The following is a 23,791-nucleotide window of genomic DNA, read 5'->3' on the forward strand; positions in this document are numbered from 1 at the left end:
TATAATACTAATATTGTGCTATGGTAATAATATATTGTATTTACATAATACGATATTATAATAATATATTTTATATTACATGTAATATTACAAATAATATTACAGTACAATGGTAATATATAATACTAATATGGTGCTATGGTAATAATATATATTGTATTTACATCTAACTTGTAAGCCACTCTGAGTCCCCTTTGGGGTAAAAAGAGCAGCATATAAATGCCATAAATTATTATTATTATTAATAATAATAATAATAATAATAATAATAATGGAATGTTCCACCTTTGCTGCATTGTGCTAATATTATAATGTAATATAATATATTGTAAATACATATAATATTGATATTATAATGTAAAGCAATATACTATTAATTATAATAATATGATATTATAATATATTTTATATTACATGTAATATTACTAATAATATTACAGTATAATGGTAATATATAATACTAATATTGTGCTATGGTAATAATATATATTGTATTTACATCTAACTTGTAAGCCACTCTGAGTCCTCTTTGGGGTGAGAAGGGCAGCATATGTCGTAAATTAATAATAATAATAATAATAATAATAATAATAATATTGCTGGGAGGAATGGAAAGATCTTGGGGGGTGATTCCCAATCCCACCCGGGGGAATAACGCCGCGCCTCCCTTGCAGACCTTTGAGGGGAACTTGACCACGAAGCCCATCAACGGGGCCATCTTCATCTTCAACCCTCGGACGGGGCAGCTCTTCCTGAAGATCATCCACACTTCGGTTTGGGCCGGGCAGAAGCGCTTGGGGCAGGTGAGGACCTGGAAGGGGGGGGGGGTTGCTTTTGTCCCCGAGGACCCCATTTGCTGACCTGGTTGCTCTCTCCTTTTCCAGCTGGCCAAGTGGAAGACGGCCGAGGAAGTGGCTGCCCTCATCCGCTCCCTTCCGGTGGAGGAGCAGCCCAAGCAGATCATCGTCACCCGGAAGGGCATGCTGGACCCTCTGGAGGTGGGTGGGTGGGCAGGGAGGACACCTCTCTTTGGGGGGGGGGCAGGCCCAGAGGGGTCTCCTGGACTGACCGGACTCTCCTCTTGCCTTACTTCCTCCCTCGCAGGTGCACTTGCTGGACTTCCCCAACATCGTGATCAAGGGCTCGGAGCTGCAGCTCCCCTTCCAGGCCTGCTTGAAGGTGGAGAAGTTTGGGGACCTCATCCTGAAGGCCACCGAGCCCCAGATGGTCCTCTTCAACCTTTACGACGACTGGCTGAAGACCATCTCCTCCTACACGGTCAGTGGGGCCCCGTGGGGAGCGGGGGGCGGGCCCCGTTGGGGTTGAGGGCGTCCCCTGACCGCGCGCGTCTGTCTCCGCTAGGCCTTTTCTCGACTGATCCTCATCCTGCGGGCCTTGCACGTCAACAACGACCGGGCCAAGGTCATCCTGAAGCCGGACAAGACCACCGTCACGGAGCCCCACCACATCTGGCCCACGCTGACCGATGAGGAGTGGATCAAGGTGGAGGTCCAGCTCAAAGACCTCATCCTGGCTGACTATGGCAAGAAGAACAAGTAGGTTGGGCCGTTGGGGTGGGTGAGTGGATGATGGGTGGGTTTGTTGACGTTAGGGTCAACAACCCTAACCCTTGCCCTTTTCTCTCCAGCGTGAACGTGGCTTCGCTGACGCAGTCGGAGATCCGGGACATCATCCTGGGCATGGAGATCTCGGCCCCCTCGCAGCAGCGCCAGCAGATCGCGGAGATCGAGAAGCAGACCAAGGAGCAGTCCCAGCTGACCGCCACCCAGACGCGGACCGTCAACAAGCACGGCGACGAGATCATCACCTCCACCACCAGCAACTACGAGACCCAGACCTTCTCCTCCAAGACCGAGTGGCGCGTCCGGTGAGCGGCCGGCCAAGCGGGGAACCCGGGCCCCCCTCCCTTACGGTGACCCTTGAACACCCCTTGACCACCCCGCCCCTTTGCCCCCCCTGCACAGGGCCATTTCCGCCGCCAACCTCCACCTGCGGACCAACCACATCTACGTCTCGTCGGACGACATCAAGGAGACGGGATACACCTACATCCTGCCCAAGAACGTCCTCAAGAAGTTCATCTGCATCTCTGACCTGCGGGCCCAGGTCAGGCTGGAGGGGATTAAGAAAGACAACATCCAATCCCTCCCGACAGATGGCCATGCCGCTATAGATATGATAGATAGATAGATATGAATGAGAGAGGTAGTTCTGGTAGATAATAAAAATAATAATAATAATAATAATAATAATAATCTTTATTTATACCCCACAACCATCTCCCCAAGGGACGCGAGGCGGCTTACATGAGGCTGAGCCGAGAAATGACATAATAATAATAAGAATTATTATTATTATTATTATTATTATTATTATTTATGACATTAATATGTCACCTGTCAGACTAGGGTCTATATAGCAATATTAAATAACTACTCACAAGCCGGTTTTGCTTTGAAATGGATATATTGCTTGTATCTATTGTAACTATTATTATTATTATTATTATTATCTTTATTTATACCCTGCCACCATCTCCCCAAAGGGGACTTGAGGTGGCTTACATGAGGTCAAGCCCAGAACTGACATAATAATCATCATCATCTTTGTTTATACCCCACCACCATCTTCCCAAAGGGGACTCAGAGCGGCTTACATGAGGCCGAGCCCAAACAACAAATTACAGCAAAATAAAAATGAAAACGTAAACAATAAACAACATCATAATTACGTAAAACATATGAATGCATAACAATATAAAATTACAGTAAACACAATCAAATTAAAAGAAAAACTAATTAAAAACTGATTATTATTATTATTATTATTATTATTATCATCGGATGTATCATAGAACCCTGGTGGAGGAAGGGACCCCCAAGGGCCACCCAATTCAACCCCCTATCCAATCCCTCCCAACAGATGGCCATGCCGCTATAGATATGTTTGATTGATTGATGGGTGGGTAGATAGGTAGGCAGACAGAGAAGGTAGAGAAGGTTCTGATAGATTACGTTATTATTATTATTATTATTATTATTATTATTTTACTGACACAAAAACACAGTATGTCACAGCAAACGAGATCTCTATGCTGGGTTTCATATCACAAAATCACAAGTTGAACACTTCCCAAACGTCTAGGACTGCATGATGTATTATTATTATTATTATTATTATTATTATTATTATATTTTTACTGACACAAAAACACAGCATGTCACAGCAAATGAGATCTCTATGCTGGATTTCGTATCACAAAATCACAAGTTGAACACTTCCTAAGTGTTGAGGACTGTGTGATTTATTACTATTATTATTATTATTATTATTATTATGCATTACTCGCCATCTCGACAGGCGACTATCCAGCCTCTGCGAAAAATCCCTATCGTAGAATCATAGACTCCTAGAGTTGGAAGAGACCCCAAAGGACATCCAATCCCACCTCTTCCTGCCTTTGCACAGGAAAAGCACAATCAAGGCCCTCCCAACAGATGGCCATCTCTGTTTAAAAGCCTCCAGAGAAGGAGCCTCCCCGGACTCCAAGGCAAGGAGTTCCACTGTTGACAGTGGCCTTGGGATTGGAACTTTTCCTTGCAGAGTTGTCTGCCACTCCTTTCACGACCTTTATTCCTCCTCGTGTTTTTTTTTTTTTACTGCCAACCCTTCACCTTGGACCAAACTTTCCCCAAACCAGGAAACAATAATGTGAAATGTTCATTTAGGGATGGGCTGCCTTTGGGGGAAAACAGGGTACATCAAATCCCGGTTGCTTCCGGGGAAATTCTGGATTGTCGCTCTAAGACAGAGTGCCAACTTCCTTTCTGGGCCGCTTCCAGCCCTTTTCCCATCCGAGCCTTTGCCCATCTTTTTGTTTACATGAGGGTGGGCTGGACTTGGCCACAACACTCCTTGTTTTCTTCCCTTATTATTATTATTATTATTATTATTATTATTACATTATTATTGTTATTGTTATTATTGTTGTTATTATTATTAAATGTACACAACAACACAGTACACATGCACACTAAGTCCAAGTGTCCGGGCTTTGTCTCTGAAAATCAGGCTCTTCCCAAGGGTCTGGGGTATTAGAAGTATTATTTGATTATTATTATAATAGTTAGTGTTATTATATTTATTATAATTATATACTATTTTATTTATTATATATTATTATTATATTTACATGTACATAACAGCCCAGCACACATGCACATTAGGGCTTATGATATTAGAGATATTATTTGATCATTGTTACATTATTATAATATATTATTATTATATTTACATGTACATAACACAGCACACATGCACATTAGGGCCTATGATATTAGAGATATTATTTGATTATTGTTACATTATTATTATGTACCATTATTATATTTACATGTACATAACAGCCCAGCACACATGCACATTAAGGCCTATGATATTAGAGATATTATTAGATTATTATTATATATTATTATTATATTTACATGTACATAACAGCGCACATGCACATTAGGGCTTATGATATTAGAGATATTATTAGATTTTTGTTAGATTATTGTTATATATTATTATATTATTTACATGTACATAAGAGCCCAGCACACATGCACATTAGGTCCAAGTGTCTGGGCTTCGTCTCTGCATACCAGGTTCTTCCCAAGGGCCTAGGATAGTAGAGGAATTATTATTATTATTATTATTATTATTATTAGATGATGATGATGATGATGATTATTATTATTATTGTATTTGTACTATATATATTCTTCTTATTATATTGCTATATTGTATTTTATGATTATTATATTATATATTATGATGATGTTTACATGTTCATAACAACACAGTACAACATGCACACTAAGTCCAAGTGTCTGGGCTTCGTCTCTGAATATCGGGCTCCTCCCAAGGGTCTGGGGTATTAGAGTATTATTTATTATTATAATAGTGTTATTATATTTATTGTAATTAGATATTATTATTTTATTTATTATATATTATTATTATTATATTTACATGTACATAACACAGCACACATGCACATTAGGGCCTATGATATTAGAGATATTATTACATAATAATCTAATAATTAGATAGGTCCAAGTGTCTGGGCTTCATCTCTGCATACCAGGCTCTTCCCAAGGGCTTAGGATAGTAGAGGTATTATTAGATTATTATTATTATTGACACAAAAGTACAGTATGTCACAGCAAACGAGGTCTATATGCTGGATTTCGTATCATTATTATTATAATATTTGTATTATATATTATTATATTTCTATAATAATATATTATTATTAATATAATAATAATAAGAGTCAGAAACGACTGAACGAATGAACAACAACATATTGCTATATTTTATTACATATAATTGTGATGTTTACATGTTCATAACAAGTTCATCTCTAAATACCAGGCTCTTCCCAAGGGTCTGGGGTATTAGAAGTATTATTTGATTATTATAATAGTTAGTGTTATTATATTTATTATAATTATATATTATTATTTTATTTATTATATATTATTATTAAATTTACATGTACATGCTCATTAGGTCCAAGTGTCTGGGGTTCCTCTCTAAATATCGGTCTCTTCCCAAGAGCCTGGGATATTAGATGTATTTTTGCAGATTGATGTTCTGTCCAAATTAAGGCTTTTTGAGGTTTCTTGGAATTATTATTATTATTATTATTATTATTATTGCTGCTGCTGCTGCTGCTGCCAAGCTTTGCTTAGTAGGGAGAGGGCAGGCTTTTGGGGCGTCTCGTCCCTCGCCTTGATGTAGGCCCACTTCCTCCTTTCTCCCCCCAGATCGCCGGCTACTTGTATGGGGTGAGCCCGCCAGACAACCCTCAGGTGAAGGAGATCCGCTGCATCGTGATGGTGCCGCAGTGGGGGACCCACCAGACGGTCCACTTGCCAGGGCAGCTGCCCCAACATGAGTACCTCAAGGTGGGGATCGTGGGCCAAAGCCGGGGGGGGGGGGGGGGTTCCTGCCATTCTAAAGGCTTGGCCGTCATCCCTCTTGACCTTGAACCTCTCTGTGCAGGAAATGGAGCCCCTGGGCTGGATCCACACTCAGCCCAACGAGTCCCCGCAGCTCTCCCCGCAGGACGTCACCACCCACGCCAAGGTCATGGCTGAGAACCCCTCCTGGGACGGGGAGAAGACCATCATCATCACCTGCAGGTCAGGGACACGTCCGGGGGGGGGGGGGTTAAATCTTTTATCTTCTATCTTTCCATCCATTCATCCATCCACATAATAAAAGTGAAAATCTGTCTGTTGTGTGTATGTGGCTGGTGTGCCCACTTACACAGACAAGCTCCTCCCTACAGCTCCAACTCCCACCAACCCTTTCCTATTCTTTTCTATGGCCACTGGTGGGAGTTGTAGTTCACCCTGCATCCAGAGAGCATAGTGAACCCCACCAATGGCGGATCTGGACCAAACTTGCCACACAGATCCAACACTTTCAAATCACCCAAGCCAGAAATTTCCATAACAGGAAAAATTATTTTAAAATATTAATTGACAACAACAGTTTTCTGTAATGTTTGTTATAAGTTGTTTACAACAAAGTAAAAAAAAAGTTGTAATTTTGCATTCGACAATTTAAACATTCTTGCCGCTAACATAGCTTGTTTATGTGTGTGTGTGTGTATATATGTGCGTGCTCAATGAGGACTACCACCTTGTTGCCAGGATTGGGGATGAGTTCCAACAGGATGTGTGGGGTGAAGGGCTTGCTGGCGGGTTTAAAATATTTTTAAAATATTAGTCAGCAACAATAGCAGTAGTTTTTAAATATTTTGTAATTTTTTATAAGTTGTTTACAACAAAGACTTTGTAATTTTGCATTCGACAATTTAAACATTCTTGCCGCTAACATCGTTGTGTGTGTGCATGTGTGTGTTTATATATGTATATATGCTGAATGAGGACTACCACCTTGTGCCAGGATTGGGGGTGAGTTCCAACAGGATATGTATGATGGAACTGGACAATGTTTTTTTTTAAATGAGGATTTATTGGCTTGTGTTTTATTACTGTTATGATTTTAACTGACCCCCTTGCCTCTTTGTTTCCCTTTTGCGCAGCTTCACGCCCGGCTCCTGCACCCTGACGGCCTACAAGCTGACGCCCAGCGGCTACGAATGGGGCCGGCAGAACACGGACAAGGGCAACAACCCCAAGGGCTACCTGCCCTCCCATTACGAGCGGGTCCAGATGCTGCTCTCGGACCGCTTCCTGGGCTTCTTCATGGTCCCGGCCCAGGGCTCCTGGAACTACAACTTCATGGGTGAGATTGAGAGAGAGAGAGACCCTTCCTTGGGACCCACAAGGAGCCTTTCTCCCTCTTGTCTTCTCACAACACCCTCTTGTTTGACCCCCTTTTTTCCCAGGCGTGCGCCACGACCCCAACATGAAGTACGAGCTGCAGTTGGCCAACCCCAAGGAGTTCTACCACGAGGTCCACCGCCCCTCGCACTTCCTCAACTTCGCCCTCCTCCAGGAAGGGGAGGTCTACTCCGCCGACCGCGAGGATCTCTACTCCTGAGGCTGACCCACAACAACAACAACAACAAGGAGCACCCCCTTTGTTTCTCCTTTCCTTCAAGAAGAGTTACTCCTCAGCATTTCACCCCCTTAGTTCCTCTTTCCACACAGTATGGCTGTGGAGGGATTGCGCGTTGTCATGTACAGTGTCTCTGCCCCTTTCCCAGTGTTGTCGAAATAAAGGTTTTGTACAAAGTTGGTGGCGTTGTACCCTCTCCTTCTTGTCCCTCCTGCTCATATTTTTATTTATTTCTCATATTTATTTGTCATATTTATTTATTTCTCATATTTATTTATTTATCAATTTTATTTCTCATATTTATTTTTCATTTTTATTTATATATATCATATTTGTCATACTGATTTATATTTTTTTATAATATATTTATTTATTATTTTTATTTATTTGCCATATTTATTTATTTACCATGTTTATTTAGTTATTTGTCATATTTATTTATCATATTTATTTATTGTATTTTTATTTATAATATATTTATCATTTTTATTTATTTATTTACCATAATTATCTATTTATTTACTTACCATATTTATTTAGTTATTTGCCATATTTATTTATTTATCATATTTATTGTATTTTTATTTATTTATAATTTATCATTTTTATTTATTTATCATATATATCTATTTCTCGTATTTTTATTTATAATATATTTATCATATTTATATTTATTTATTTATTATTTTTATTTATTTGCCATATTTATTTATCATATTTATTTATCTATATTTATTTATCAATTTTATTTATTGTATTTTTATTTATAATATATTTATCATTTTTATTTATTTATTTACCATAATTATTTATTTATATTTATTTACTTACCATATTTATTTAGTTATTTGCCATATTTATTTATTTATCATATTTATTGTATTATTTATTTATAATTTATCACTTTTATTTCTTTACCATATTTATATTTATTTATTTCCTGTATTTATTTTTATTTATTTATAATATCATATTTATATTTATCACTTTTATTTTTATTTATTTATTTATCTATTTATATTTATTTATTTATCAATTTTATTTATTGTATTTTTATTTGTTTATATTTATCTATTTTTATTTATTTATTTCTCGTTTTTATTTATTTTTATTTATTTATGTCATATATTTACCATATTTATTTATTTATCATATGTATTTCTCATTTTTATTTTTAATATATTTATCATTTTTATTTATTAACCATCTTTATTTACTTATATTTATTTATCTATTTATTTATATTTATTTCTCATTTTTATTTAGTTATTTATTTCTCATATTTCTCAGCTTAAAGGGCTGAGTGGGAAAAGGAAAGGGCCTGAGGCCAGGAATTCTGGGAGTTGTAGTCCAAAACACCAGGAAGTAGGCCCAGGCCTGTCTTAGTTGTCTTGGTTTGTTTTGCTCTGGGAGGGGGCGTGGCCTGCTTGAGCCCCGCCCCCTTAGTGTCCCGAGGCGCTCCGGCCAGTGTCCCGGATGGAGTCCCCTCGGCCGAGCGCGCCTCCGCCTTCCTCCCGGTCCGCGGACCCTGTCTACCGCCTGGCGGGCTCCTTGGGCTCAGAGCTGCAGCGCCTCTCCGCCCTGGTGGGCCCGGACGCCGTGGCCGGATTGGTCACCCAAGTGGTCCGCCTCCTCGAACTACTCGAGGCCTGGGCGCGGGAAAAGCCAGGCCTCAGGGCCGCCCTCGCGGAACAGGTGGGCTCTTCTGTCCCTCCCGGGGCCCCGTACCTCCTCGGCTTGTGATTGGCTGGGGACCCCTTTGGACTTTCCTGATTGGCTGGGGACCCCTGTCGGCAGGATAAAGGAATAGAACCCTTTATGTCCCCTCGCGCCCTCCGTATCTCCTTTCAGTTTCTATCCCGGACAACTTAGAAGCGGGACACTTTTCTCATTCGCTGGGGACCCCTGTCGGTACAATAAAGGAATGCAACACTTATGTCTCCTCGAGCCCTCCGTATCTCTTCAATTTCTCTCCCGGACGCTTTTTGATTGGTGGAGGATCTCTAGGTAGAAAAGGGACGCTTTTTGATTGGCTGGGGTCCGCTTTGATTAGAAAAGGGACGCTTTTTGATTGGTTGAGGATCTCTAGGTAGAAAAGGGATGCTTTTTGATTGGCGGAGGTCCTCTTTAATTAGAAAGCGGCGCTTTTTGATTGGCTGGAGATCTCTGGGTAGAAAAGGGACGCTTTTTGATTGGCTGGAGATCTCTAGGTAGAAAAGGGACGCTTTTTGATTGGCTGGAGATCTCTGGGTAGAAAAGGGATGCTTTTTGATTGGCTGGGGACCTGTTTGGGTAGAATAAAGCAACAGACCGCTTAGCAGGTGAGTTTAAATGTCCCCTGGGGCCCTCCGTATCTGTTTAGTTTCTTCTCCGGAGGTTTCTGATTGGCTGAGGTCCCCTTGGGGTCGAAGAGGGACGTTTCCCATTGGCTGAAGGGCGGGGGCTTTGTGGGGAGAGCCTTTTTTGTCCCCTGCGGCGCCCCGTCACCCGCCTTTCTCCCCTCAGCAGTGCCAGGCGGAGGAGGAGAAAGAGGAGGAGGAGGAGGGCCCTTGCCCGGAGGAGAACACGCAGCTCCAGGCCCAGCAGTGCCGGGACCGCCCCCCAGGCGGAGGTAAGCACCACAAGAAACCCTGGTTGGCCTGAGTGGGAGTCTCTTTGGCCTCCTAAACAAGGATCCCCCCCCCCCAGGCAGGAAGCAGCCAGGCTTTGAAGATGCAAGGCCACTCAGTGCTGATCAAGGTGGCCAATGACAACATTCACACTTGCCTCCAACAGGCAAGAGGTCTTTCTCCCATCTCCCAACAAAGGATTCCCCCTCAGGCAGGAAGCAGCCTGGCTTTGAAGATGCAAGGCTGCTTAATGCTAATCTGGAACCCCCTCCCCAAAGATCTTAGACAGGCCCCTACCCTGGCAGTCTTCAGAAAGAACTTGAAGACCTGGCTGTTCCGATGTGCCTTCCCAGAATAGGAAATCTCCAACACCAAGTCCCAGAAGCACTTTAGTAGAACTAAGATTGCTGCACACTGCACGTTGCACTTGCCCTATAATGCCTTACATACCTCCCGTCACATCAGCACTTTTAACCTTGTACCCATTACTCTGGCCCGGCCCAGTTTTATTGTGTCCTGTTGTATTGTTTATTGCTTGTTGTTTAATATTGCTTTAACTGTTTTTAATTTGCTTTAGGTTTGTATTGTTTATTTATTTACTTACTTACTTTATTTGTATACCGCTCTTCTCAGCCCTGAGGCAACTCAGAGCGGTTTACAATTATTTAGGTATACACAATACAAAATCATTAAGCATTTAAAAGCAATAGCATCACAAGTCATTAAACATCAATATCAATACATCACTACATCAATATAACAAATCTATCAGGTCTCATCAATGAAATCAGAATCCAAACTATGTTTGTTATGTTGTGTTTTGAGGCCTTGAGTGGCAGGCTCAAACCCAGAACCTCAATCCATGGGTGATACCCGACGAGAGACTCCCCCCTGGGCACACAGAAGACTGGGCAACTTGGAAAGCACTGAACAGACTTTGCTCTGGCACCACGAGATGCAGAGCCAACCTCAAGACATGGGGCCACAAAGTGGAATCCTCGACATGCGAGTGCGGAGAGGAGCAAACCACTGACCACCTGCTGCAATGCACCCTGAGCCCTGCCACATGATGCACCAGGGAGGACCTTCTTGCGGAAACACCAGAAGCAACACCAGAAGCCTTTTCTGTGGTGGCCCCCTGGCTGTGGAACGCCCTTCCTATGGAAGTAAGATCAGCCCCCTCGCTGATGGTGTTTCGAAGAAGACTAAAAACTTGGATGTTTGAACGGGCATTCGGTTAAACAGTGCAATCAATGTGAATGACTACAGGAACTGGAAAATCGGACGACGAATTGGATCATGATTTTAGTTATGAGTTGTATTGGGTTAACTATTGTTGTGCTAATATTGTGTATTATGCTTTTGTTGATCTTAAATTGTATATTGTGGTTGATTTTATTCTTGTTGTAAACCGCGTTGAGTCGCCGGCCAGGCTGAGAAACTGCGGTATACAAGTAAAGTAATAAATAAATAAATAAGCACTCCAAGGGGCCAGAGACTGGTCAAAGGACATCTAATCCACTACCAAGTTTGCAAAAATTGTGCTTTTTTAATCTGTGTGTTTGTTTTGTTCTATTAGAAATGTAATGGAATGTTCTGGTTGCGGATGACACGATAAATAAATCCTTGGTGTTATGGGGTGACTGACCTCTTCTCTCTCTCTCTTTTTCTCCTTCCTCTGCCCATGTGCAGAGAGCGCCCTGCGGAAGGAGCGGGAGGTGATGCTGCGGCTGAAGGAGGTGGTGGACCGCCAGCGGGACGAGATCCGGGCCCAGGCCCACGAGATCCACTGCAAAGCCAGGGACACTGAGGCGGTAAGGAGAAACAACATTATTATTATTATTATTATTATTATTATTATTGTATTGTCGAAGGCTTTCATGGCTGGAATCACTAAGTTCTTGTGGGTTTTTTCAGGGCTATATGGCCATGTTCTAGAGGCATTTCTCCTGACGATTCGCCTGCATCTATGGCAAGCATCCTCCTACAGACCTCACTACCTCTGAGGATGCTTGCCATAGATGCAGGCGAAACGTCAGGAGAGAATGCCTCTAGAACATGGCCATATAGTCCTGAAAAACCTACAAGAACCTAGGATTTATTATTATTATTATTGCCTAACAACACCAACTTCCTGATGCCTGGAAAGATATCTATAGCTACTGTAAAGATAACCATCCATCAGTTTAAATGTTTTGACACAAAATCAACATATTGTGATGGTGATGCTGCCTGTTCTGAGGCCTCGTGGGGCTCCCACTGACCAGCTGACCGCCTCTCTGTCCTCAGCTGCAGGAGCAACTGGAGCGCTTCCTGGCCATGAACCAGGAGCTGCACCGGAAGCTGGCGGTGGCCCAGGCCCAGCTGCGGAGCGCCCTGGAGCGGAAGCAGGACCTCGAGGGGGAGCTGCGCCAGGCACAGGAGCTCCCCCGCGCCCACCACGCCCCACAGCCACCGGCAGCCCAGGTGAGCAGCCACTACTACTACTACCACTACTGCTACTACTACTCATTGTAAGAGACCAGTACACATGCGTTGTTATTATTGTCATTATTAGATCATTACGGAGTGTATTTGTAAATGTTATTCTTATTATTATCATTAGTGAGTGCATATGTAATATATTATTAGATCATTAGTGAGTACGTATTTGTAATGTATCTTAGCATTATTTTCATATTACTGAGCGTGCATACATTAGATCATTACTGAGTGTGAATTTGTAAATTATTATTATTATTACATTGTTACTGAGTGTAAAGTTGTAATTTATTTTTATTATTATTAGATCATTACTGAGTGACAGTTTTATTATTAATAATAATATTAGATTGTTACTGAGTTTGAATTTATAATTTATTTATTATTATTATTAATATTATTATTAGATCCTTACTGAGTATGAATCTTTAATTTATTATTATTACATTGTTACTGAGTGTGAATTTGTAATTTATTATTATTATTAGATCATTATAGAGTGAGAATTTTATTATTATTATATTATTATTAGATCGTTACTGAGTATGAATTTGTAAATTATTTATTATTTATCATTTATCATTACTGAGTGAATATTTTATTATCATTATTAGATCATTACTGAGTGAGAGTTATTATTATTATTATTAGATTGTTACTGAGTATGAATTTGTAAATTATTTATTATTATTAGATCCTTACTGAGTGTGAATTCGTAATTATTTATTATTATTATTATTAGATCATTACTGAGTGAGAATTTTATTACTGTTATTATTAGATCATTACTGAGTGTGAATTTGTAAATTATTTATTATTATTAGATCCTTACTGAGTGTGAATTTGTAAATTATTTATTATTATTTATTATTATATCATTACTGAGTGAGAATTTTATTATTAATATTGGATTGTTACCAAGTTTGAATTTGTAATTTATTATTATTATTATTATTATTATTATTATTATGAGATCATTACTGAGTTTGAATTTGTAATTTATTATTATTATTATTATTATTATTATTATTATTTTATTATTATTGAGATCATTACCAAGTGAGCTTTTATTATTATTATTAGATCGTTACTGAGTGTGAATTTTTGAAATGTATTCTTATGAGATCATTACTGTGTGTGTATTTGTAACATTTATTATTAATATGATTAGATTATTTATTTATTTCCATCACACTTTTCGAATATGATTAGATTATTTGCTTATTTATTTCCATCCCACTTTTTCTCAAAGCGGGATGGAAATAAATACCTCAAAGCGGCAAACAACATGTAAACAAATCAGAATAAACAGACATCTTCAGACCAAAACATAAAATAAATACAAAACCCGCGACACACAGAGTACAAAACTAGGAAAAACACAAATGTAAACATTCCCTAGATTTTAAAAACCCAGCTCACGTGCATTCCTTTGGGTCGTATTACTGGGTATTTGTAACTTGGCTCATGTGATGATCTTTCCCTCGTTTTCTGAGGCGGAGGAGAGCGCGGCCTCGCCTGGGGCTCCGGGCCGTGCCGGGAACGCGTTCTCCCGGGAGGAGCTGCGCCAGATCCTGGAGGAGCGCAATGAGCTCAAGACCAGCCTCTTCTTGGTCCAGGAGGAGCTGGCCTACTACCAGCGGTCAGTCGTGGCGGGGGGGGGGGGGGGGGTAGAGGGAGGGGTCTCGTTTGGCCTTTCGCCCTGACCGGCCACTTCACCCCCTTCCTTCCTTCCTTCCTTCCTTCCTTCCTTCCTTCCTTCCTTCCTTCCTTCCTTCCCCGTATAGGGAGCTCCTGAGCCACGGGCGCATCCCCAGCCTGCTCTTGGAGGCCGCCAAGGCCAACGTCCGCCGGCAGCGCAAGAAGATCCGGGCCAAGATGCTGGGCACGGCCGAGGAGCCCCTCAGCAGGTCAGACCGCTTCCTCTCCCAATCATAGACCCCAAGGGCCATCTAGTCCAACCCCCAAAGCACCACCAAAGCCCCCCCGACAGATGACCATCCAGCCTCTGCAAGAGAGAGGCGCCAGGGCTCCTTCCCTCAATCTGGACACCTTTGTTGCATCCCAAAATCCCAGTGTTGGCATCTCAGCACCTTCTCCAGTCTTGCCATCCTCTCTGATCCTCTGATGCGTTTCTCTTTCCTTCAGTGAGGACGAAGAGGAGGAAGAGGAGGAAGGAGAGTGGGAGGCAGGGACCCCCGGCTCCTCCGACTGCGTGGACGGCCGCCTCCCTGGATCCACAATCAAGAGCTTGTAAGGCCCTCTTGCCTAGCATTACGATTATTATTATTATTATTATTATTATTATTACCATCAGTACTATCATATTATTTGGTATATCTAAATAATGCACATGAGGTCCAAGTGTCTGGGGTTCGTCTCTGAATGTCGGGCTCTTCCCAGGGGCCTAGGGTATTAGAAATGTATTATAATAATATTATTATGTATTGTAATATAATAATTATTATATTATAATATTATTATTTTATTTACATGTCCATAACTACACAGCACACATGCACATGAGGTCCAAGTGTCTGGGGTTCATCTCTGAATATCGGGCTCTTCCCAAGGGCCTAGGATATTAGAGATGTATTATTATACTATTATTATTATTATTTTCTGCCAACCTAGCAGTTCGAAAACATGCAGATGTGAGTAGATCAATAGGTACCGCTCTGGCGGGAAGGTAACGGCGCTCCATGCAGTACTGCCAGTGGCCACATGACCTTGGAGGTGTCTACGGACAACGCTGGCTCTTCGGCTTAGAAATGGAGATGAGCACCAGAGTCCCAGAGTCAGGCACGACTGGGCTTAACGTCAGGGGACTACCTTTACCTATTATTATTATTATTATTATTATTATTATTATTATTATATAATACTATAATAATAATAATAAATATTATATTATTATACAGTATTCTAATTAAAATATAATAATAATAATAAATATATTATTATATAATATTCTAATTATAATATAATAATAATAAATATTATATTATTATATTATATAATATTCTAATTCTAATTATATTATATTATTTTATTTACATGTGCATAACAGCACAGCACACATGCACATTGGGTCCAAGTGTCTGGGGTTCGTCTCTGAATATCGGGCTCTTCCCAAGGGCCTCGCGTATTAGAGATACTATATTATTATTATTATTATTCTATATTATTATGATAATTACATTAAATATTGTTATATTATATATTATTATTTATTACTAGCTGTCCCCTAGCATTCGTTGCTGTGTTCCAGTCTGTGTATATGTGATTTGTGTGTGTATATATTTCTGTATATGTGTATTTGCGTATATATATCTGGTTTTGCGCGTGCGTTGTCATTTAATTTTTGTTTTTTGGCTTTTTAAGTCCCTTCTGCTGTGTTTTTCGGTGTTTTTATGAGTGATGGTCACTCCCTGGCCTGAGAGGTGTCTTGTGTCCAAATTTGGTGTCGATTCATCTAGTGGTTTTTGAGTTATATTAATCCCACAAACGAACATTGCATTTTTATTTATATACAAGATCATGCTGCTGGCTGTTGAATTGGATCACACGCTGAATACTTCCTAAGTATCTAGGACTGGGTGATGTATCCGCAAATAATGCATGCAGATCCAAGCAGGATGGCCTTTTGCAGCTGACAGATGGTAATTTTGTCAGCGCTGATTGTTTTTAAGTGCAGGCCAAGGTCTTGAGGCATTGCACCCAGTGTGCCGACCACCACTGGGACCCCCTTGAGTGGCTTGTGCCAGACTCCTTGCAGTTCGATCTTTAAATCCTCGCATCGTGTCAGCTTTTCCAGTTGTTTCTCTTTAATCCTGCTGTTGCCTGGGATTGCGATGTCAACATCCTTCCTTCTCTCCTTCCTTCCTTCTCTACCTTTCTTTCCTTCCTTCTTTCTCTCCTTCCCTCCTTCTTTTCCTCTTTCTTTCCTTTCCTTCCTTCCTTCCCCCTTTCTGTGTGTGTATATGTGTTTTGTGTGTATATATATGTGTATATGCTTGGGTATATATTTGTGTATATGTGTATATATGTGGTTTTGTGCATGCGTTGTAATGTATTTGTTTGTTTTTTGGCTTTTCAAGTCTCTTCTCCTGTGTTTTATAGTGTTTTTATGAGTGATGGTCACTCCTTGGCCTGAGAGGTGTCTTGTGTCCAAATTTGGTGTCCATTTGTCACTTTTAATCCCACAAACGAACATTACCTTTTTATTTATATAGACTAGCCGTCCCCTGCCACACGTTGCTGTGGCCCAGTCTGTTTATAAGTGTTTTGTGAGTGTGTGTGTGTGTTTTGTATGTGTATATGTATTTCTATGTTTGTGTATATGTGTATATATGTGTGTTTGTGTATATATGTAGTTTTGTGCATACATTGTAATGCATTTTTGTTTTTTGACTTTTTAAGTCCCTTCTGCTGTGTTTTTCAGTGTTTTTATGGTTGATGGTCACTCGTTGGCCTGAGCGGTGTCTTGTGTCCAAATTCTGTGTCAATTCACCCAGTGGTTTTTGAGTTCTGCTAATAATAATAATAATAATAATAATAATCCCACAAACGAACATTACCTTTTTATTTATATAGCTATGTACATAACTACATAGCACATATGCACATGTGGCCCAAGTGTCATATCAGGGATTCATCTCTGAATATCAGACTTTATTATATATATATACACACACACACACCCTGAGTTTTGCTGCCTTCTGCACGCGCCCCAATGTGCCTTCTTCTTCTTCTCCTTCTTCTTCTCCAGCTTTGGGCAGTGGTACCGCCGAGGGAGCAAGGCCAGCCCCCCGGACGCCTGGGAGATTGTGGACCCCCAAGAGCTGGGCCTCCCCCAAGAAGAGGAGCAGGAGGGGGGGCCGGGAGGACCCCCAGCCCCCCCTTGACCCCGGACAAGACCCCGACCCCCCCCCCCAAAGGAGGGACTCCGTTTCCGCTTCGGACAGACTTTGCGTTCAGTGAGCCCCCCGGTTTTATACAACCCCCTTCCCTGCTGTTTTGATGGACAGAGTCTGGACATCTCATGTATGGTAGCCAAAAATAATTATATATCTCTGGGGCTTCGCTCTTTCTTTCTTTCTTTCTTTCTTCCTTTCTGCCTTTCTTTTGGGCTGCCCCCAAACCCAGTGCAAAAGAAGGAAAGCCAAGCACTTTGTTGTCTACACAATAAATCCAACTGCATTGGGGAAGGCCGGTGACGGTGTCCGAGCGTCTCTTTGAATGGGGGGGGGGACGGGGACGACAAAGGGGGGCCAAGGGGGAGGAAGGATTTCCTGCAGAAGCCTATAGACAATGGCCACACACACTACGCAGGAAAAAGGTGCTTCCTGCCCATCTTCCAGCCCTTCCAGCACTGGGATTCTGTTATTAGTAGTAGTAGTAGTAGTAGTATTAGTATTAAGCAGGGGCTGGAGGGCCCTCTGTCGGGAGGGATCGGATGTTGTCCTTTATGGCAAAAGGGGGTTGGGCTGGAGGGTTTGTCTTTTGGCTTTTCTCCTAGCTCTAGGATTCTATTATTGTTGTTGTTATTATTATTTTATTATAATATAATAATAATAATTAGTAGTAGTATCATTATAAAGCAGTGACTGCATGACCATCTGTTGGGAGGGATTAGATGTTGTCCTTTATGGCAGAAGGGGGTTGGGCTGGAGGGTCCTCTTTGGGCTTTTCTTCCAAATATATGGTTGTTATTTATTATTATTATTATTATTATTATTATTATTATTATTATTTTCAAAGGCTGTATGGCTCTCTGTCAGGAGGGATCAGATGGTGCCCTCCTTTAGGGCAGTTTGGCTTTCTTCCTTAAAGGGGCCTTCTTTGGACTTCCCTTCCAGCTCTAGTATTCTATTATTATTATTATTATTATTATTATTATTATTATTAGCAGAAGCTGGGTGACCCTCTGCCAGGAGGGATTGGATGGTACCCTCCTGTAGGTCAGTTGGTTTTTCGTCTCTAAAGGGGCCTTCTTTGGGCTTCCAGCTCTAGGATTCTGTTGTTGTTGCTGCTGTTATTATTACTATTATTTGGGCTTACCTTCCAGCTCTAATATTCTATTATTATTATTATTATTATTATTATTATTATTATTATTTTCAGAGGCTGGATGGCCCTCTGTCAGGAGGGATTGGGTGGTGCCCTCCTTTAGGGCAGTTGGGCTTTCTTCCCTTCCAGCTCTAGGATTCTGTTGTTGTTGTTATCGTGAGCCTCAGAGGCTGAATGTCCCTCTGTGGGGAGGGATCGGGCTGTGCTCTTGTGCGTCCCTCCTCCTCCCCGCTGGCTGGCCGGCTTCCTCAGGAAAAGGCCGAGGAGGAAATGGGAGGAGGAAGGCCCGCTCTGCTCCGTAGGGAGTGCTCCAGCGCTGCGGTGCCTCGGAGAAGAGGGGCCCTTCCCAGTGCCATGGGGCCCCGGGCCCTTCTCGTCCTCCTCCTGCTTTCCCTGCAGACCTCGCTGGGCCCTGAATTCGGGAGCTGTGCCTCGACCCTGGATCCCAACGGGAGGAACGTCTGCCGGTCCAACAGGTAGGACTGGAGAGACAGACAGACCCCCATTGGGGGAAGGCCTTCCATCTCTCCATCCCCTCTATTATTATTATTATTATTATTATTATTATTATTATTATTATTATGGGATTGGGAGCCGCAAGGAGAGGCAGGTAATCAATTATTATTATTATTAGTAGTATTGGGGGATTGGGAGCTGCAAGAAGAGGCAGGTAATAAATTATTATTATTATTATTATTATTAATAGTAGTATTGAGGAATTGGGAACCGCAAGGAGAGGCAGGTAATCTATTATTATTATTATTATTATTATTATTATTATTGGGGAATTGGGAGCCGCAAGAAGAGGCAGGTAATCAGTAAATCATATTATTCTTGTTATTATAATTATTGGATTGGGAGCCATAAGTAGAGGCAGGTAATACATAAATCATATTATTATTGTTATTGTTATTATTATTATTGTGCCATTTTAATTGTACTGATTATATACAAACTGTATTTTAACTTATATTCACGACACCAAATGTTTACTGAATTATTTCAAAATATTTGTCGACTTTTTAAAAATGTATGGGGATTGTGTCATGTCATTGTGAGCCACAATGATGATGATGATGATGATAGTATACAAGGTCAAAGGCGGGGTAGAAATAATAATAATAATAATAATAATAATAATAATAATAATAATAGACAGGGCCTTAGAGGGAGAAAAATGGGGAGAAATAATCATATTAATTTAAGGACTGTGATCTTGTTTGCTGTGTTGCTTGTTTGTAATAATAATAATCATAATAATAATAATAACAACAACAATAATAGACAGGGGCTTAGGGGGAGAAAGATGGGGGGAAATAATCATATTAATATAAGGACCATGATCTTGTTTGCACTGTTGCTTGTTTGTTATTATTATTATCAAATAATAATAATAATAATAACAAAAATAATAGTAGTAGTATATGCCTTGAGTGTGCTATTCTGTCCTTCTCAAAGCCCCCCCCTCTCTCTCTTTCTCTCTGCAGCCAGCCCCCTGCCCTTTCCTGCTGCCCCGGATGGGAGCAAGAGGGCCCCGAGTGCCCCCTGGGTGAGCAAGGAGGGTTGTGGGTGGCCATCTGTCGGGAGGGCTTCGATGGTGCCGTCCTCCCTGGATGGCCTTTGGGGCCCCTTCCAACCCTCGGCTTCCCTGATTCCGTGCTTCTCTGTCTCCGCCCCTGACAGCGCTCTGCACGGGACCCAACGCCTGTGGCCAGGAGGAGGTCTGCGTCCGGCCAGGAGTCTGCCGCTGCCACCCTGGATTCTTTGGGGCCAACTGCACAGCCCGTGAGTGGCGTTATTTAATATTATTATTATTATTATTATTATTATTATTATTGTTATTATTATTGTTATTATTATTGTTATTATTATTGTTATTATTGTATTGTCGAAGGCTTTCATGGCTGGAATCACTAGGTTGTTGTAGGTTTTTTCGGGCTATAGAGCCATGTTCTGGAGGCATTTCTCCTGACGTTTCGCCTGCATCTATGGCAAGCATCCTCAGAGGTAGTGAGGATGCTTGCCATAGATGCAGGCAAAACGTCAGGAGAAAATGCCTCTAGAACATGGCTCTATAGCCTGAAAAAACCCACAAGAACCTATTGTTATTATTTATTATTATTATTATGGCAACCCATATGGCATATTAATTCTTAGCAGCAGAGGAGCCCTGTTATAATAATAACAATAACAATAATATGGTAATGATAGTAATATTATAATGGTAACGATAATATAATGATAATAAATGGTACTGATAATAATATCATAACAGTAATAATATAATGATAATAACATGATACTGATATTAATATGATAACAACAATAATATAATGATAATGATAATAATGATAATAATAATACAATGATACTGATAATAATATGATAACAATAATAACATAATGATAATAATAATATAATGATAATAATAATAATATGATATGATATTAATATGATAACAATAATATAATTATGATAATGATATAATGATGATGATGATGATAATAATACAAGGATAATGATAATAATATGATACGGATATTAATATAACAATAATAATATAATGATAATATACTAATAATCATGATGATAATAATACAACGATACTGATAATAATATAATAATAACATAATGATAATAAAAATAATGATAATAATAATGTAATAATACTGATAATAATATTAATATGATCCAGATATTAATATGGCAACAATAATAATATAATGATAATATAATAATAATGATGATGATAATGATAATACAATGATATTGATAATAATATACGGATATTAATATGATAATAATAGCACAATGATAATAACATAATAATGATGATGATAATAATAATAATAATACAATGATACTGATAATAATATGATAATAATAACATAATGATAATATAATAATAATGATAATGATAATACAATGATAATGATAATAATATGATATGGATATTAATATAACAACAATATAATAGTAATAATAATAATAATAATAATAATGATAATAATAAAATGATACTGATAATAATATAACAATAATAACATAATAATAAAAATAATGATAATAATAATAATGCAATGATACTGATAATAATATTAATATGATACAGATATTAATATGGCAACAATAATAATATAATGATAATATAATAACAATAATAATAATAATGATAATACAATGATATTGATAATAATATGATACGGATATTAATATGATAATAATAACACAACGATAATAACATAATAATAATGATGATAATAATAATACAATGATACTGATAATAATATGATAATAAAAACATAATGATAATATAATAATAATGATAATGATAATACAGTGATAATGATAACAACATGATATGGATATTAATATAACAACAATATAATAATAATGATAATAATAAAATGATACTGATAATAATATAACAATAATAACATAATGGTAATAAAAGTAATGATAATAATACAATTATACTGATAATAATATTAATATGATACAGATATTAATATGGCAACAATAATAATATAATGATAATAATATAACAACAACAATAATAATGATAATGATAATACAATGATACTGATAATAATATGATAACAATAATAACATTGTGATGGCGTCTCGATCCTTAGAGGCAGAGGAGCCCTGTTATAATAATAACAATAACAATAATATGATAATGATAGTAATAATATAATGAATATGATAATACAGTGATGATAATACTACAAAGATACTGATAATAATATAATGATAATAATAATAATATAATGATAATAATACAATTATAATGATAATATAATAATGATGATAAGAATACAGTGATACTGATACTATCCCTTTACCTCCTTCCTCCTCCCCTTCCAGGCTGCCCGCCCCAGTTGTGGGGCCCGGAGTGCCAGGAGCGCTGCCTGTGCTTCCCGCGGGGCGCATGCGATGCGCGGAGCGGGGCCTGCGAGTGTGGGCCGGGCTGGTGGGGGCCCCTGTGCGGGCGGGCCTGCCCCTGCGGCCCCCACGGGCGCTGCCACCGGGACTCGGGGGCCTGCCTGTGCGCGGCGGGGTGGTGGGGGCCCCTCTGCCGCCGGCCCTGCCCCTGCTTCCCCGGGGGGGCCCCGCGCTGCCACCCCTCCTCGGGCGCCTGCCTCTGCCGGCCGGGCTTCTGGGGCCGCGCCTGCGCCTCCCGCTGCCCCTGCCACGGATCCCCCTGCGCACAGCACTCCGGGCACTGCCACTGCCGTGAGGGACGGCGCGGGGACGACTGCGCTCAGCCCTGCCCCGAAGGCACCTACGGCCTGCTCTGCGCTCACAGGTACGCGGGACCCCCGCTGGCCCTTGGGGACTCCCAGGGACCCTTCCTCAACTCAAGGGCTCTTTCGCATCAACGTTTAGCAGATTCCGCTTCTAATGATTGTCATTATAATTAGTATCATTTATTATTTCAAGAGGCGGTATGGCCATCTGTCGGGAGGGATCGAACGGTGTCCTTTCGAGGATTGCGCTAGAGGGCCCTCCTGGTGGTTCTCGTCCAACACTAGAATTCTTCTATTGCAATTATTATTATTATTATTATTACAGTGTGTATGGCCATCTGCTGGGATGGATCTTTATTAGTATTGTGTTATTATTGCTATTATATTGAATTACATTATTATCATAATTACTATTGTAAATTATTATTACTAATACTGTGTATTATCTTTATTAGTATTGTATTATTATGATTGCTGTTATATGGAATTATATTATTATCATTATATTATTATTATTATTATTATTATTATTATTATAGTGTGTGTGGCCATCTGCTAGGAGGGATCAAATGGTGTCCTCCTTTTGAGGATTGCATTGGGAGGGCCCTCCTTGAGCTTCTCTTCCAACACTAGAATTCTTATGTTGTTGTTGTTGTTGTTGTTGTTGTTATAGAGTGTATGGCCATCTGCTGGGAGAGATCGAATTGTGTCCTTCTTTCAAGAATTGCACTAGAGGGCCCTCCTTGTAGTTCTCATCCAACATTAGAATTC

The 23,791-nt window shown here is 40.0% G+C and overlaps 3 protein-coding genes across 4 annotated transcripts in view; all 3 read left to right on the forward strand.

The window, feature by feature from the left end:
- Positions 1 to 7,784, forward strand: part of PRPF8 (pre-mRNA processing factor 8) — a 45,130-nt gene extending 37,346 nt beyond the window's left edge. The window contains exons 33-42 of the mRNA XM_060756648.2: positions 675 to 803; positions 885 to 998; positions 1,105 to 1,278; positions 1,363 to 1,556; positions 1,649 to 1,888; positions 1,986 to 2,127; positions 5,838 to 5,978; positions 6,076 to 6,215; positions 7,127 to 7,329; positions 7,433 to 7,784. Coding sequence (XP_060612631.1) covers positions 675 to 803; positions 885 to 998; positions 1,105 to 1,278; positions 1,363 to 1,556; positions 1,649 to 1,888; positions 1,986 to 2,127; positions 5,838 to 5,978; positions 6,076 to 6,215; positions 7,127 to 7,329; positions 7,433 to 7,587 — 1,632 coding nt within the window. The 3' untranslated portion in view covers positions 7,588 to 7,784. The remainder of the gene's footprint in view (positions 1 to 674; positions 804 to 884; positions 999 to 1,104; positions 1,279 to 1,362; positions 1,557 to 1,648; positions 1,889 to 1,985; positions 2,128 to 5,837; positions 5,979 to 6,075; positions 6,216 to 7,126; positions 7,330 to 7,432) is intronic.
- A 1,258-nt stretch (positions 7,785 to 9,042) lies between these two features.
- RILP (Rab interacting lysosomal protein) lies at positions 9,043 to 17,909 on the forward strand. 2 transcript variants are annotated; one of them, XM_060756645.2, is made up of 8 exons: positions 9,043 to 9,300; positions 10,111 to 10,216; positions 11,907 to 12,028; positions 12,504 to 12,680; positions 14,192 to 14,337; positions 14,483 to 14,605; positions 14,844 to 14,948; positions 17,467 to 17,909. In XM_060756645.2, exons 1-8 carry the CDS (start codon positions 9,082 to 9,084, stop codon positions 17,600 to 17,602), a joined length of 1,134 nt encoding a protein of 377 aa, XP_060612628.2. In that variant the 5' UTR covers positions 9,043 to 9,081; the 3' UTR covers positions 17,603 to 17,909. The 2 variants fall into 2 exon arrangements, with proteins under 2 accessions (XP_060612628.2, XP_060612630.2); XM_060756647.2 differs by having other exon boundaries at positions 10,114 to 10,216.
- Positions 17,910 to 18,759: 850 nt separating this feature from the next.
- Positions 18,760 to 23,791, forward strand: part of SCARF1 (scavenger receptor class F member 1) — a 22,437-nt gene continuing 17,405 nt past the window's right edge. Inside the window, exons 1-4 of the mRNA XM_067472214.1 lie at positions 18,760 to 19,243; positions 20,255 to 20,316; positions 20,451 to 20,552; positions 22,638 to 23,079. Of these exons, the coding sequence (XP_067328315.1) occupies positions 18,942 to 19,243; positions 20,255 to 20,316; positions 20,451 to 20,552; positions 22,638 to 23,079 (908 nt within the window). The 5' untranslated portion in view covers positions 18,760 to 18,941. The remainder of the gene's footprint in view (positions 19,244 to 20,254; positions 20,317 to 20,450; positions 20,553 to 22,637; positions 23,080 to 23,791) is intronic.

This window comes from Anolis sagrei, chromosome 11, assembly GCF_037176765.1.
Source record: "Anolis sagrei isolate rAnoSag1 chromosome 11, rAnoSag1.mat, whole genome shotgun sequence".
Lineage (NCBI taxonomy): Eukaryota > Metazoa > Chordata > Lepidosauria > Squamata > Dactyloidae > Anolis > Anolis sagrei.